At 43.1% G+C, this 17,242-nt stretch overlaps 1 protein-coding gene across 2 annotated transcripts in view; it reads left to right on the top strand.

Annotated features, from left to right (window-relative positions):
- Positions 1–17,242, top strand: part of GNE (glucosamine (UDP-N-acetyl)-2-epimerase/N-acetylmannosamine kinase) — a 92,121-nt gene that overhangs the window by 51,410 nt on the left and 23,469 nt on the right. For both annotated transcript variants that reach the window (XM_073591857.1, XM_073591851.1), the window contains exons 2-3: positions 13,677–13,879; positions 16,270–16,721. In XM_073591857.1, the coding sequence (XP_073447958.1) occupies positions 13,677–13,879; positions 16,270–16,721 (655 nt within the window). The remainder of the gene's footprint in view (positions 1–13,676; positions 13,880–16,269; positions 16,722–17,242) is intronic.

Here is a 17,242-nt window from a genome sequence, read left to right as displayed (position 1 = left end):
TGTTCGCAACTTCACGCGCCCACCAGGTAGCTGACACTGCGCAGCGCTAATCACAGGTAGTGAGACATTTCCCGATCTGTGCAGGCATCATCCCGGTATAACCACTGTAAATCAAGGACAACCTACGGTCGGCAAGTGGTTAAAGCGTGACATGTTAGGTAAGTATTTACTTGGCGTAACATCATATTTTATATTTTGCCCAAAAATTGGGTTTTATATTGTGCTTGTGTGCCCTAGAATTCATCAAAGTGCATGTTTACCTTAAAATTTACATTTCATAAACCACCGCACAAATATCATGTGACAAAATTGCAGCAACAACCATTTTATTCTCTATAGGGTCTCTGCCAATGTTTGGGAGTTCTAAGTAATTTTGTAACAAAATCCTGATGTTTACATTGCGTTGCACGCATGTTTAAATCACTTTCATTTATCCTGACGTCCAAGGCATACTGATTTTGTACACTGGCAAAAAAGCTTTTTTTGGACAAGATACATTGCTCTTTGCAGTAATGCCCCGTTTATACAGGGGCAGTAAAAACAGGCGGTTGAGCCATGGCTTTACCATCTTCTAGGGATGGGCTCAGGCATGTTTGGATCGTAGTCCCAACCCACCTGAGCAATCCCACCAGGAAGCCATCAATGCACACCGCCAATCATAGGCAGTGTGTGTATGTGCAGCTGCAGGCCGGGAAATGCCTCACTGCCGATGATGAGGGCTTCCTGGTGGGATTGCTATAAAAGCCCCTTATAGGTCATCAGTTTAGCGTTACAAAGAAAGTATGGTGCTAGAATTATTGCTCTCATTCTGGCGTGTGCCGTGATATGTAACATGTATCACAATCAACTTTTTCACTTTCAGTGGGGATATCTGAATGATGCCTGTAGCTGCAGGCATCATTCAGATATCCCCACTGAAAGTCAAGGACGTCATATGACGTCCTTGGGCTTGAAGTGGTTAAGCATTAAGATCCCCCTTACATATACCTTAGCCCTTATTTGATCCAGCACTGTGCCCGTCTGCAGCCTTTCTCTCCTCTCACTTCCTGGTCTCTTGGGATTTGGTGAGGCAGCAGGATGGCTGTCAATCAAAGCCAGTTACGGGGACAGGGCAGAGTCCCACTGTCTGTATTTATAGACTCAGACAGCTCAGGTAGTGAGCCTGCATGAGTGCCTCCATAGAAAGTGGCTTCCTATGGGGACACTCTGCGGAGGGGAGGAACCAGAAGTGCTGGCGGCGGACCTGAGGAGAGGAGGTTTGTGGCTGCTCTGTGCAATTCCATTTTGCAGTAAACTTATTTGTTGTGTTATTTATTTTCTTTTAAAAAAGGAGTATTTACAACCACTTTAATGCGCATGCGCTGTAATACAACACAACATTGTGAACCCAGCCTTACTTGTAGCCTGTTGCTTTACTCTGCTTAACCAAAGGATGGGTTGACTTTAAAGCCTAACTCCAGGCAATTTTTTTTTTTTTTCTCATGCAGTGGGGCTGTACCCGCACTGCATGGGTTAACTGCTCATTTTGTCTACGGGTGAACACAGTCTATACCAGGGGTCTTAAACTGGTGGCCCTCCAGCTGTTGTGAAACTACAAGTCCCATCATGCCTCTGTCTGTGGGAGTCAAGTTTGTAACTGTCAGCCTTGCAATGCCTCATGGGACTTGTAGTTTGGCAACAGCTGGAGGGCCGCCAGTTTGAGACCCCTGGTCTATACCCACCCGATCCTTCGATCCTCTGGAAAACAGTACTCCCCCACATCCAGTGGACTGTTCCTGACATTTTCATGTCCAGAGTCGGTCTATGGGCGTGATGATGTCAGGAATAGTCCACCACTGCAGGGTGTTTGCTGTGCAGCCCTCTTCACTTGAATGGGTCTTTTTCAGCTGGCAGTACTACCCACAGCAGGTATTTTTTTGGCATCCATGGCATGTGCATAGCAGCTTATGACACTCTTTGCAGCTGGGGGGGGGACCGGGACCAATAAAAACACCCGTTTTTACCACCCCCCCAACCGCAAGTGTAAACTGGGCCTAACAGTGAGCACAGTGTGAGACTTGTATGGTATAAACTGTGACTCTGCTGTTCAATTCACAGATTGTGCAGCTGCATGTCAGAAGGGAGAGGAGAAGCTTGACTAGGGGGAGGATGAGACTGGAAGAGGAACTGCTGTCGGATGGCCAAAAGAGGGGCATCAGTTTAATTGCAAATATGGAATAACTTACTGTAGCATTATATTTAGCTTTACTTTATTTACTTCAATCGAAACTTTAGTCAGAAAATTATAGATCACATCAGGCTGGCCCCTTTTGCAGGTATAGATCGCTATGTAAAAATAAGTGCCTGCCTATACTGTTTAAAATCCAGTAATACACCCTGCTCTGCATGCCCTTTTGCTCTTCGTTCTCAGCACTGTGCTGAAAATCAGAGCCACTATAGGCTGATCAGCTGACAGCTTTAAGATTTACTGTTACTGAAGGAAAAAGAAAGCAACAGGAATGGCAGACTGTGTCAAGGGAACACAGATTTGAGAGGGAGAAAATAAAAGCAGCAGAGGTGACCAGACAGACTCTGCTGCCAGGAAGACACAAAAGAGTTAAACTTGAAAGAATAGTATCTTATCTTTTCTCCCTGATTCTCTCTTATCAGCAGCCAGTGAACTTCAGCACTGTGAGGCTCAGTTCACACTGCCAAGACCTGAAAGTGTGGGACTTTGCCAGGCAACTTTAAAGCAACTTCAAGGAATGCCTGTGTAATCTTCCTGTAATGTTGGATCCAAATCACATCAATTGGGTTGAGGATCCGACTTGGAGGCAACTCCCATTAAAGTCTATGGGCACAAGTTGGATAGAAGTCGCCTTGAAGTAGTACAGAAACCTTTTCTAAAGTCGGAGCGACTTCAGTAGTGCTAATTACATTTCTCATGGACTAAAATGGGATTTCACATATCGCATGTCTTGGGGTCTCACAAGTCAGATCCCAAGTTACGGCAGTGTGAACCAAGCCTGAGGCAGGCCATAGATAATTCAATTTTCTTTCCTTCCGCCAAGGGTGGAAGGAAAGAAAATTGCTCAATTCCTCCATCAACTTAGTCCGTGTTGATGGGTGAATACCTCCTGCAGTGCTTCAGCTGTCCTTGCTGAACTGGCCGAGTTTCGATCTGTGTATGGCCAGCCTAAAGTATCTGTCAGCCTACCCCTCTACCAAATCAAGACATATAATCAAATGTACATATGTGATTAAAGAAAGTGATCTGTAATTTTTAAGACAGAGGAGAGGAGAATTTCCAATAAGGAAGTGACTGCAGTAGGTGTCAACAAAATGGCAGCCTCCAGCAAGAAGAGACAGGAGCAGTACTGGAGGCAGTTATTAATGTAAAATGCATGTTCTTTTGTTAAAGAACAATAATTATCAAACTGTTATGGGTAAAGCTCTGCTTTAATTGTTCACCTTTATAATTAATTTGCACTACATTAGGAAGTGCACAACAGCACTACTAACATTTGCGACTGAATAGCTAATATTTCAGTTACACAGAAGAGCTCTACGACTGCAGTTATTATGCTAATTTAATGCTCTGTTCACAATTCCATCGCATATGTCACACACTGAGAGAAAGATGCATCGCAGGAGAAAATGGAGCAACACAAGTGAGATTTGTCCATTCAGCAGAGCTGCGCAAAGTTTGGAAATGCAACATCTTTTGAGCAGTTTACATATGCATTCATAAATTCCCTGCAATGCTGCCTTCCCTTGTGTAATGTGATGCTTTCATGTAACTGCTGCCACTGGAAACAAATGACAGTATTTCTGTATATTTTCACAGTAGGTTAATGGTAAAGTTATACCGTGACAAGTTATTGTTTGCCCACTGCTTCAAAGTAAACACAATCCGTCATTCTCTTTTAGAGCTATTATGTTTGTCACTTATTGCTAAAATTCATATAATTTGTGCTTTAAGGCATAGCAATGTTATATACTCTGTGGTTGGTAGGTATACTGCTGTAGGAGTTAAAGGAGATGTAGGGCCAAAGCTCTTTGGCCCTACTTCTGGGGATCACAGGAGTGCACTTTGTTCTATCCCTCCTGTGACCCACCGATGGGGTGCTATACAAGTCCAGAGTAGTGATACCCAGTTAGGGAGTCTAGTCCTTGAAGACCCTTGTGGCAATGTCTGCTTTAAAGGGTGAAGGCTGGACCCCCAGGAAGGTCCTGCAGTATGGAATGGTGAAACACAAAAGAGAGTGCAAACCTAGTGTAACTCGGCTTTAATATGGTAAAGTTTTTAAAAACACTACAATGGTCAAACTCCCATTGTGTGAAGATAGATACAGCATAAGAATTCCACTGTGGCTGCACTCTTATAATCTCAAGATCTCGACAGGGAAGGGGGAGCCGTGGACGTTCAACCTAGCTGCCCAGATCCTGGCAGCACATCTGAGGCTATCCATCACCACACTCGACATGCACGTCCTATTGCGCTTGCATCCGGTCCAGCCGGTGCTGCTCTTCGAGGACATACGAACCCACACGAGCAGGTTACAGGGAGAAAGAGAGTGAGGACGTTGCACAGTTGCCATGACAACGCATTTCAGAGACATGGCCTCCTTCATTAGGTCATCCGAGTGCCCTAGTTTGGTCTCTGCTGGTACCCTTATCTCTCTATATTGAGCGACTGCCTATATGGGACTACAAACAATAACAAAGTAATATGCTGTTGTGGGCCTGCAGGTCACAGTCGTACGATTCCTCATAGGACTCCAGGTTGTAGCAAGTATTAAAATAGCCACACAACTAGAGAAGAGAGTTTTTTTCCCCCACTCGGTCGGACTTTAGAGGCAGATTGGAACAGCAGTATCATATAAAATATTTTGTTGAATATAAACATGCAAAAATATAAAATCATATAAAAAGGTATGTGTCCACTAACAGCCAGTAGAATGGCCAGAGAGGACATTACATATACCCAAGTAGAACAATGACGTTCAACAGAATGGCATTAAAGAATGCGTGAGCCCCTGTGCATCTACGCATTTTGCTTGATCGATTCTTCAGGACACAATTTGGGGGGGGGGGGATAGAAAAGGTCTCGCTGATCCGGACAAGCACTGACACCTGCACAGAGATCTTAAGTGGATAAAACAATGCTGTTCTCTTCTCTAAATGATTTATACGGATGCGGCATATGAGTGACTTAACCTTAAGAATATTCAGTAACCACACAACGTTTTCCTGTGGGGACAGGGGGAAAGGCGGGATTAGAAGAGGTCAAATATCCTGGGGTATGCAGCACGCTGGTGCTTGGTGGCACAGTGCCCTCTTGGCTGACTCGAACCACTGTTCCCAGCAAGGGTCCTCGTGTATTTGTCAGCAGGCCATGTCTCATTAACAGCAGAGAGGAGGGGTTGCAGGGGATGAGGGGTCCCAAATACCTTCTTTAGGTAGGGAGGAACCTGCCCCCTGTGCAGTGTATTCCTTGGGGTTGTGTGTGTGCTCCTGGCAGCGCCGATTCCTTCTACCGATATGGTATTTCGGGGCATCTTCATCCAGTTCATTTTGTGTCTGGTTCACAGTACCAGCTTTCTGGAATACTTGCCAGCTTGGACCGCTTGGTCATAAGCAGAAGCTTTCTCCCTCTTCTCCCCCCCACCCTATTAACAGAGGAGGAACCAATGGAGGATGAGGTTGAGAAAAAACAGAATGTTCCAGGAAAAGACACAAAAGCATCCTTTAAAGGGGTTGTAAACCCTCGTGTTCTTTTCACCTTAATGCATCCTATGCATTAGGATGAAAAAACACCTGGCAGTCATCAGCCCCCCCGTTTTACTTACCTGAGCCCTTTCATCTCCTCGGCGAGGACACGCTGTCCCTCTCTCCACGAGGTCCCGGCTCTTGATTGGATAGATTGATAGCAGCGCAGCCATTGGCTCTTGCTCCTGTCAATCAAATCCAATGACGGGGCGGGGCCAAGTCCGGCATTCATGTCTGTGGACAAAAAAAATTTTAAAAACGATCCTTTAGGGCACTTTCACACTGCCAGCACCTGGGCATCAGTGGTAAAGCGCCGCTATGTTTACCATCGTTTTAGCGCCACTTTGCCAGCGGTTCAGCTGCGCTGCCCATTGATTTCAATGGGCAGCGGCGCTTTAGGAGCGGTGTATTCACCACTCCTACAGCACTGCAAAGAAGCTGCTTGCAGGACTTTTTGTGACACCCTGCCAGCTCAGCGCCCCAGTGTGAAAGCACTCGGGCTTTCACACTGGAATTACAGCTGAGGCTATTTTCAGGCACTTTACAGGCACAAGCATCTGAAAAACACCTCCCAGTGTGAAAGGGGTCTTAAAATCACTTCAACTGAGGACTATATTATATTCCTGAAGAACCTTAGGGACAGGATTTATTGCATACACAAAAAGCCTTTGTGGGGTCTCTTATGGTGCATACTCTGGAGCAGTTTGGATGGGTTCTGAACTTGCGGAAGTTGAACTTAGTCCCACCCCAAAGGTTGGAATATTTAGGTCAAACCCCAGGCAAGACTGACCCTCCCTCCACGAAAATGTATTTATCTGGGGACTCAGTTGAACCTGCTCAAGACTCTGACAAACCCATTATTTTGCATTTGCATGAGGGTTCTTGGGTTGATGGTAGTTCCCATTGCCCAGTTTCATTCCAGGCCTCTCTCTTGGAGACATAGGACAAGAAGACGATTGCTGGATTCCCCAATGTGGTTACAAATGACACCCTGAAACTACATGATTTGGTGGGGAGGGGCTGCATAAAGATCATGCAAAATAAAAACGAAAATTACATACCTGTGTATTTTAGCTTCGGTATTCCCCACCAAAATCTTAAGGAAAAAAAAAAAAATGGCAAACAGAAGGGTTTTTTAGTGCAAAATAAACGTACTGAGGGGAATTTACTAAGACTGAAACAGACAGAATCTGAAGCACTCGTGTATGGCAATCCATTAGCTTCCAGATTTCAATTTCAAAGATTACTTGACCAAGCTGAGGTTGCAAGCTCATTGGGTTGCACAGCTGCTCCAGAACTGATACATCAGTGTGACAAGTATAGTTAAATGCTGTGCCTATTTAGACTTGCTTTGTGTACATGATGGGCCTGCACTTTGATGTTTACTTTTTACTCTTTGATCAGTTAGACAGCCTTTTATGTGGGAAGTGGACATTCCGCTTTTAGTTATGTTAAATATTTAACTGGAAATTATTGTAAACTGCTGCTTTTAGTATTGTAACCTGATCATGCAAGGTGTTTAATAGGCTGGATAGTTTTTCCATGACAGGCAATGGAATGTCAGAATACCAATGATTACTCATCTGTCAATAATGGGTGTATGCATCGGAAACATGCAAGGTTAATCAGTAAGCAGTGCAAAAAGTAATTGTAATGGGCAAAGTGCAGTTATTTGGAAATTCATATGTTATGTCTTATTTTAGTAGCTTAAATCTAGTTGCAGTGGGTTAGTACAGTTTGCTCATTGTTACTGCTTTACTTATTGTCTTTATTAATTTATGGCAGGATGTTTGAGGAGTGCCTTCTTTTTGTGGTCTGTATTGCCAGTCCCATCAGCAGCCAGTGGCAGTGCATTTGTTTGAAAAAAAAATTAGCATAAAATAATTTTTGTAAGGATTTAGTTCTACAATACATCCATGCTTTCTGCTGGAATGCAGTTACCATTTAATCATGAATCTCACCTAAAGTAGAGTACATGATCTTTCTAATTACAGTATATTGTCATAATTCCATTTTTTTAAGTGTACAGTTGTAATAAGCTTGTAAACCCTAGGGCTTCTTTTACATGTGCAATTTTTTAATGGCTACTGAATCACTCAAATAATTTTTGTTGCTAGGATCACTAGTGTCAGTCAGTCAGTCTGTCTGTCTTGTTGCTCAGGGGTTTGTTTGTTTTTTGGCATTTTACAGCCTTTTAGCTAGCTTTTAGTAATTATGCCTGTTATCATGTGCCATTGCTAGTGATCGTGGCACAGAAGTGATTTTTAGCTACAGAGTCAAGCATTTTAGCCAGCTACAAATCTTCTGAGAAATTGAGCAGAGAGATTTGTGACAACTGCTAATCTTCTCTTCTACAGAGTTGTTAGTTTGATATAGCCCTTTATGAAGTGTATGGTCCCTAAATAAATGACTGCTAACAGGTTATCCTGTATTTTTATTTTTCATCAGGCCAAGTTGTATGGCCTGATTTTAGTCATCCTATCTAATAGGCCATCCTTCTAGAGTAGGTGTCCTCTGACTTTCTAAACAAAAGGCCAGTTCCTTCAGAATTTAGAGGGGGCCAAACTGTGGCCATTAAAAGTAGAAAATGTCTTGGCAACTGTGGTCAGTGGGAGTAAAAAAATGCCCCAGACTTGGTGGTCACAGGGACTAGTGTCTGGCCAGCGGGAGGAGTAATAATGCCCATTGTTGGTAAAAATAATAATGACCCATCATTGGTGTCAGTGGAAGTAATGGTGCCACAACAGTGGTGTCAGAGAAAGGAATTGTGCCCAATTTTTGGTGTCGGTAAGAAAAGCGCCCCATTGTTGGTGTCAGTGGGGGAAATGGCGTCCCCATAATTGAATTTGGTGAAAGGGATGGTGCCCCATCATTGATGTCCGTGAAAGGAACAGTGCCACCGGAAGGCCAAGAACCCCTTCGCTGGTGTCCAGAAGGGAGGATTTGTGCTTTATCAGTGGTGTCAATGAGAGAATACAAAGCTTTTTACTTATCAATGAACACAAAGCTTCCTCTGGCTGAGTTGGAGATTGTGACATCATCAGCCAATCAGAGGAAGCTTTGTATTCTATATTGTAAGCTCTAACGAGCAGGGCCCTCTGATCCCTCCTGTATTGATTTGTATTGTAAGTGTATTGTCTGCCCTCATGTTGTAAAGTGCTGCGCAAACTGTTGGCGCTATATAAATCCTGTATAATAATAATATTCAGTAATAGAATACAAAGCTTTCTATGAATGGCTGAGCACTGCTCAGGCCAATGCTATTTTGTTCTAGGTATGAGACAGGAAGGTCTCCTCTCGAACCTGAAACACAGTGCTGTATTTTGTATGGTGCCTCAGCTACATACAGTACAGTTTATACAGGACATCCAGCAGCCATGTGTTATTGAGAGAAATAGTTTATTTGGGCCATCTTGGCCTGAACGATTTATTTAAAGTGAAACTAAAGCTGGAGATCAGCTTTTAGTGCATGCAAATAAATTACGTGTGACCCCTAACCTTTCTTTGCCTTTTTGAAGTGGACGTCTGCCCACCGCTGCAAAAATTAAAAGCCAGCAGCTACACATACTGCAGCTGCTTTTTTTTAATAGGACACTTACCTGTACTGCAGTGTTTCCATCAGCTGTCGGGAGCTGCCGCCGCCATAGCCAGTAAGGGAACCCGGTAGTGAAGCTTCATGCCGGGTCCCTACTGCGCATGCGCAAAGCACTCGCTGCACTCTCCTACTGGCCCAGCGGCGGGGGGAAGGAGGAGGGTGCTGAGCAGTGATGTCAGCGGCCGAGACTCCTGGAAGTGGGGACAGGATACCTGTCAAAGTCAGGCATCCTCCCCTCCCCCCGAAAGGTGCCAAATGTGGCACCGGAGGGGGGAAGGAGACAAATTAGCGGAAATTCCACTTTTGGCTAGAACTCCGCTTTAACATTTGCTGAAATCCCTTTATCCCTGGTTTTAGGCCTCTTTCACGCTAAAGTTTAGTTTACGTGCGGGTTATCGATGCTTCACCATAGACTTTCTAATAAATGGCACATTTTTTTGTGCATTATCTGAAAACGCACCAAAAATGCAGCATTCAGGATTTTGGTGCGCTTTCAGAAAAGTGCCATCTGATAGAAGCCCAAAACCACGGGTACACTAGACTGCAACAAAACCGCTGCAAGGAAGTGTGAAAGGGGCCTTAGACTGTCTCTCCTAAATGTTTTCTTTTTTTCTAACCCTTAAAGTGGATGTAAACCCAAAAAAAAAAAAAATTATATCATACTGTAGAGTATAAGATTTCCTATCATTTGAGCCCAGTCTTGCCACAAAGAGTTAATCCATCTCTGAGCAATCCTCTTTTATTGTTCAGTGAGATAATTCTTGACAAACTGAGAAAAACTTTGTCAAATCCTCCTCCTTGCTGTGAGTGACAGGTGATTTACATCTCGTGCACTAGCCTAAGACATATGCAGTGTTTTTTAATTCCCTCCCCCACTCCTTTCTTCAGCAGCTCTGCAAGGATTGGCTGTTCCACACCTCAGCATGATTTGGCATGCTGAAGTCATGTGGTTACTTTCCTGTCTTTTCACTGGATGTTAGAGATCATAGCAGAAGATCAGTGTTAGAAATAAACAGGGGAGTGTAGAGGTGGGTGGGGAGACTACTGACATCACGACTCCAGACAACAGACCCACCCACAGAATATGCAGTTTTTCGGGTCTAATAACAGACAGAGGGGAGACATTTGACAGGTAAAGATACATGCAGGAGGCATGTATATCCTTATAGATAACCCCTATGGCAGTAGTTTAGAAAGGATGACATTGGGTTTACATCCACTTTAACATAGAAGCAATAACTACAAACAATCTGGCTCCTAATGACTGCTGTATTCAATTAAAAAGCTGTGTTTAAACGTTATATTCCTCCTACGTATATAGCCAAACGTAATCCTTTATAAACATATAATCTTGGGTGTGGACCTTGCCTGTGTGTAATTCTTGGCTGTCGCTAATTTTTTTCACATGAGTCAGAGTTCCATTACGGAATAGTTATATGTGGACGTATTTTTTTATGTAAACTTCCTTATGAAGAAGACAGATGTCAACATTTTGATTTGGATTATTTTGGTCACAAATCTGGTGGTTCTAATTAAAAGCGCTGCACATTAACCACTTAAGGACTGAGCTGCTTTCTGAGATGTGTTGTTTACAAGTTAAAAACAGTTTTTTTTTTTGCTAGAAAATTACTTAGAACCCCCAAACATTATACTTTTTTTTTTTTTTCTTCCTAACACCCTAGAGAATAAAATTGGTGGTCGTTGCAATACTTTGTCACACCGTATTTGTGCAACAGTCTTACAAGCGCACTTTTTTTTTGGAAAAAATACACTTTTTTGAATTAAAAAATAAGACAGTAAAGTTAGCCCATTTTTTTTTTTATATTGTGAAAGATAATGTTGTGCCAAGTAAATTGATACCCAACATGTCACGCTTCAAAATTGCTCCCCCTTGTGGAATGGTGACAAACTTTTACCCTTAAAAATCTCCATAGGTGACGTTTAAAAAAATTCTACAGGTGGCATAGAATTATTGCGCTCGCGGCGCTACCTCACATGCATGGTTTGAACACGGTTTTCATATGTGGGTGTTACTCACGTATGCATTCACTTCTACACACTAGCTCGGTGGGATGGGGCGTGTTAAAAAAAATTTTTTTTTTCTTATTTTACCTTTTTTATTTTTACACTGTTTTAAAAAAAAAAAAAAAATGCGAACATCCCTTGTAATAGAAAAAAGAGCATGACAGGACCTCTTAAATATGAGATCTGGGGTCAAAAAGACCTCAGATCTCATATTTACACTTAAATGCAATAATAATAAAAAACAAAAAAAATTGCCATTTAAAAAAATAATTTAAAAAAAAATGGCCCTTTAAGGGTTGTGGGCGGAAGTGAAGTTTTGACGTCACTTCCGCCCTGCTTTGTTATGGAGACGAGTGGGGGGCATCTTCCCCTCACTCGTCTCCATGCCCAGCCAGGGTAAAGATCCGATCGCCTCCGCCGCTGCCGACGGCTCGGGTAAGTGGCAGAGGGGGGGCCCTCTCCCACTGCCAATAAAAGTGATCTCGTGGCGAATCCGCCACAGAGACCACTCTTATCGGAAATCGGACCGCCGGCCAAAGAAGAGGATACCGGGGTTATGGCAGCTAAATGCTGCCATAACAACGATATCCCCCTTCAAAGTAAGGACGTATATCGGCGTGTGGTGGTCCGGAAGTGGTTAAACAAAAATTATCTTTAGGAGCCTATATATTTTACATAGCTATTGAATGGCATGACAGACTTGATTTGTGTTACTCCATCCATATTCATTCCATCCATCCATATTCATTATGTCATTGGTTTGAGTGGCCTTTTTTTGTGTGGCCATTGTTCACATAGACAGCTATAGCTATGGCAACTGTAAAATGCTTGTAAACACAGTGAGTGGACACAGCGGGAGCCAATCAGCGGGTCTTGCGGCTGGGACCCGCCGATCGTTCCGAGGAGAAGCAGAACTGCTATCTGCCTATGTAAACAAGGCAGTTTGCCATTCTGCCAGAGTGGAAAATGGAGATTGTGTTTTTGCTAAGAAACACGGATCTCTGTTTTTCTCCAGTGTCAGCACTCCCCCCTACAGTTAGAAATCACTCCCTTGTAGCACACTCAACCCTTTGATCGCCCCTGGTGTTACCCTCTTCCCTGCCAGTGTCATTTATATAGTGACAGTGCTTTTTTTTTTTTTTTTTTTTTTTTAGCACTGATCACTGTATTGGTGTCAGATTTGTCTGCCACAATCCTGCAAAAAATCGCTGATTGCCGCCATTACTAGTAAAAACAATTAAAAAAAAAAATATCTGTGCACAACAAAGAGTAGGTAAGTAGGACATGTTTGGTATTTAAAAAAAAAACAAAAACTTTAATATCACTTTAAAGTGGATGTAAACCCCATTCATGAAATTTGAGCTGGGCACAAATATCTGCAGTGTTTTCTTATCACTTTTCAAAGAGCTAAGTCTCCTGGCTTTCTCCTGCTCCATTCTTCTGTTATCAGCATGATGACTTCTGACAAGTTCTCCATCAACTGTGATAAAACCAGCCTGAAATTTGTGTCAGGGTGGGTGCTATATATAGATTTTTCCTATTTCTGCCTACTTGGAGAGGGGGTGTGTGCCTTTTCTTCCAGTCAGCTGTTTCACACTGGGTATAGGAGAGGGTTTACATCCACTTTAAGTCATGCCGTTAGGTCTTCTCCCTACATAAGCCTGTGAATGGACAGTAAAGGGGAAGCAGCACACACATTGTCAGTTTGGGGGGGTTGTGTTAAATCTATTAGCAGATTTAAATGCACTAACAAATTGAAGCCAAACTACAGCTCACACTTTAAAATCGGTTACATCAAACCGTTTTTTTTTCCTTTTGGAATAAGGTTTTGCACGAATAAATAAAAGCTGGTCATTTTTATTTACCCCTGCCAGTGTTAATGGGTTTGTTTCATGATCACCCATGTAAACTGATACATTCTGCTGAAGAGCTTGTGAAAATCAACAGATGTACCGGGTAGATCACTAAATTTAAATAGAAATAAAGCCTAAAAAAGAAAACTAATGCAGCCATCATATCTATGGAATGGTAAACTGCAATATGATCAATGTTTGCTTTTGGGTTTAACACTGCTTTAAACTGCGTACAATAAAAAAATAAATGTCATTCAATTTAAAATGCATTTAATGATGTATTATTAGTATTTACCCATAGTATTTATCCATCTGGAGTTCAGCTTTAACTCATTATTTGCCTAAGTTAGAATGAATTCCATAACTAAATTATCTGACATTTGAAATGTATATCTAGAGCTGTGTATTAGACTAAACCTCATTTTTTGCTGCTGGTTTTTTTTTTCTTCCAGGAACAGTATTTTGAAAACCTGTCAAGGAGAAAAGTAGTCATGGAGAAGCATGCAAACCAAAGAAAACTTCGTGTATGTGTGGCCACCTGCAACAGGGCCGATTATTCCAAGCTGGCTCCTATTATGTTTGGTATTAAAGCAGAACCTGAACACTTTGAGCTGAGTGTAGTGGTTATAGGTTCTCACCTGATTGACGACTATGGGTAAGTCTTATTTTAGAAGTATGTTTATGAAATCCTAATATATTTTCACTCTGAGACAGTGAGGACTGCTGGAAGTCTAAGCCAAAAACACTTGCCATTGTATTTTAGAATGGTGAACAGGGCAAGTTTGTTAAATATCATGTTGGTGCTGACTAGCCTGGCCTCCTCCCTTTCTACTCCAATACCTTACTGTGAAGCCTTAAAGTGATTGTAAAGACTTGTTTTAAAATAAATAACAAACATGTTGTTATACTTACCACCTTTGTGTAGTTGGTTTTGCACAGAGCAGCCCAGATCCTCCTCTTCTCTAGTCCCTCTTTGCTGCTCCTGGCCCCTCCCTCCTATCGAGTGCTCCTACATTCAGCAGCTTCCTATGGGGGCACTGGAGCCGAGTCAGCTTTCAGAGTTTGTAAAAAAAAAACCCAAACCATATATTTTCTGAAAGCATATGACCTCTGGAATTTTAGGCCCTGCGGTATTTGCGCAAATGCTTATCAGAACAATATTTTTGCTAAAAAATACACTAAAACCATTATTGGCAGATAGAAACACAGCTAATTTTACAAAATTCCTGCTAAATTCCAACTAAATATAAAAGTTTAACCTGTATTGAGTTAATACGTAACAAATATTTGTAATTTTTACATTGCGCCTTTTTGCAAAATGGTTAAAATTGAACGTACGCAAAAATGTCCACCCATTGCTCTCTATGGAGAGGCTGATGTAAATGGACATGTGTCCGTTTTACACCCGCCTGCATCCGATCCAGTCCACTAAAAACAGAGGGATTGGGGTCCCTTTCCCCATCCATCTAGCAGATCGGATCGGATGGTATTCAATGGAACTGGACAGGCGGTCCGTTTCCATCCGACCGCCCCATAGAGAACAGCGGGCTGTGTCTGTGTCTCTCTGCATCAGTGGAGCGGACACAGACCTGTCATCTGCCTGCTCAGCGGGGATCAGCAGATGGATACCCCGCTATTCATTTGGATCTGCTTGACAGATCCATGTGAAAGGGGTCTTGCCAGGAGGGGCGGGTCCATTTGGGGCGCTGTGACGCCGCCCCCTGCAGGGCGCCAGACTTATACGTTTGTGTCAAGGTGTTTTTTTTTTTTTTTTTTATTTTTTTTTTCTTTTTCAAGCCACATGATTAGAACCTGAGGCTCTTATTGGCTTGAAAAAGATTGGGCTTGGGGCACAGAGCATTGCACCCTGAGCCCGCCCACTTGTGACAATAGCGAATTAATATTCGCTATTGTCTTCTGGCTTCTGCCCCTGGCCAATCAGGATGAATCGGGTTGGCCGAGAGGAGAAGCTGAGGGAGCTGTGGATCGGTGAGTGCAGGGGGCTCTGTCACCGCGGAGAGGCTGAATGCGTGCGGGGGGCGGGACGTCACCATGGAGAGGCTGATTGCGGGCGAACCTGGGGGGGTCTTACTAGGTTTGTGTCTTTTTTTTTTTTTAAACTTATTTTTTTTATTGTTTTTGGGGGGGGGTGGGGGTGGTCTGTATAGAGATTTTGCATTCATTTATAAAATGAGTCTGATACATAGTAAACCGAACCGTGAGAGTTACTATGTATCAGCTGTCAGTGGATATAGGAGCGATGGCTGCCTATATTCACTGTACTACAGGGGGGAGCTTGGTAAACGCATGTATACCAAGCCCCCCCATGCCACAACTTCACCCGCACAGCTCGCCTCCCCATGCCACGCTCCCCAGCCGGACAGATCACCGAGAACAACGCAGGGAGAAACTGCAGGCGGCGGGAGGGAAGAAGAGATGCTGCCGGAGCGGCGATGGATTGGGGGGTGCGGGGGGGGGGGGGGCACATCTGGATCCCCCCAAGCCCCATGCAGCACCTGAAGCCGGCGGGCGTGGAAGAGGAGGGATGCCGGCTAATGATGGTAGCTGCGGGGGAGGGGGTGTCGGATCAAATGGAGTGGGGGGTAATCAGTGCTGGGGGGAAGAAGGGGGAGAAGGGGAAAGGAAAGGAGAGTGGGGGGGGGGGGGGAGGGTTAGGTGGAAGAGTGCGGCAGGAGGTGGAAAGGCTGGGGACAGGGAAGCGGCGCATTGGGTGAGGGGGGTCACATTAGGGGTTAATAACTCTGATCAGCGGGTTGTAATCCGCTGATCAGAGTTATAGTATTGTTCAGAGTCTGCTGAACAATTCTGTTTATAAGCTTATGGTCATTGAAGTGACCATAAACTTATAGGAGAGGGAGAAATTAGGTCTGTATGACCTTGGCCACCTGCGGGCACTTCTGTAGGTCCGTATGGCGTACGGACCTGGCAGTGAAAGGGTTAAGTAGAGATTGAGTGACAGGCTCTGCAGATAAACTTTGACTTTTGTAAATGCAATATCATTGTCCATTTGTCTCCACTATCTAGGAATACCTACCGTATGATTGAGCAGGATGATTTTGATATACAAGCAAGACTTCATACAATTGTGAGGGGAGAGGATGAAGCTGCCATGGTGGAATCTGTAGGACTTGCTTTGGTGAAACTTCCAGATGTTTTAAACCGCCTTAAACCAGACATAATAGTTGTCCATGGAGATCGATTTGATGCCTTGGCATTGGCAACAACTGCAGCACTGATGAACATACGAATCCTTCACATAGAGGGAGGTGAAGTCAGTGGAACCATAGATGACTCGATCAGACATTCCATCACTAAATTAGCCCATTATCACGCGTGCTGCACACGGAGTGCAGAACAGCATCTCATCGCCATGTGTGAGGACCATGACCGCATCCTTCTGGCAGGTTGCCCCTCTTATGATAAGCTTCTTAATGTGAAAAACAAGGACTACATGAGTGTCATCAAGATGTGGCTAGGTATGTGTGTTTCCACAAAAAAGCCTTCACTGTAGTGATCTTCTTCCCTTTTTTTTTTTTCTTTTAGTGGTAATATAGCTTGCTACCTAATTTACATGAATTATATTCTTTACTAATATTATAATATTAATATAATATTATTATAATACTAATATAATATTTACTAAGGTTTTATTAATTAGTGGATAGCTATTCAGTAGTGTCTTTTAGCAAATAGAAAACGGCTTTTGTTGATTTTAAATTGTATTTAAACCTAAAACAAAATGTAATAAATTGCAGCTTACTAGTCTTTAGATGTGTTGGCTGTATTGGAGCTACTGGAAGCACTGTGCGACCTGGGAGTTGTAGTAGAAAGTTGAGTTTCAGAGACATAAATGTACAAAGTAGTTGGCACACTGCATTGATCTCTTCTAGTTCCCTAAATTGCACTTTATGATGTTTCCTTTTTAAATATCTCCCTCCAATCTCATGGCGGTATTTTTTTTCCCTGTTCATTGTTTAACATCTTACATGCCAACAAT

The sequence above is a fragment of the Aquarana catesbeiana genome, linkage group LG01 (assembly GCF_042186555.1).
Source record: "Aquarana catesbeiana isolate 2022-GZ linkage group LG01, ASM4218655v1, whole genome shotgun sequence".
NCBI classification, from domain to species: Eukaryota; Metazoa; Chordata; class Amphibia; order Anura; family Ranidae; genus Aquarana; species Aquarana catesbeiana.
This window is presented reverse-complemented; position numbering and strand designations above follow the sequence as displayed.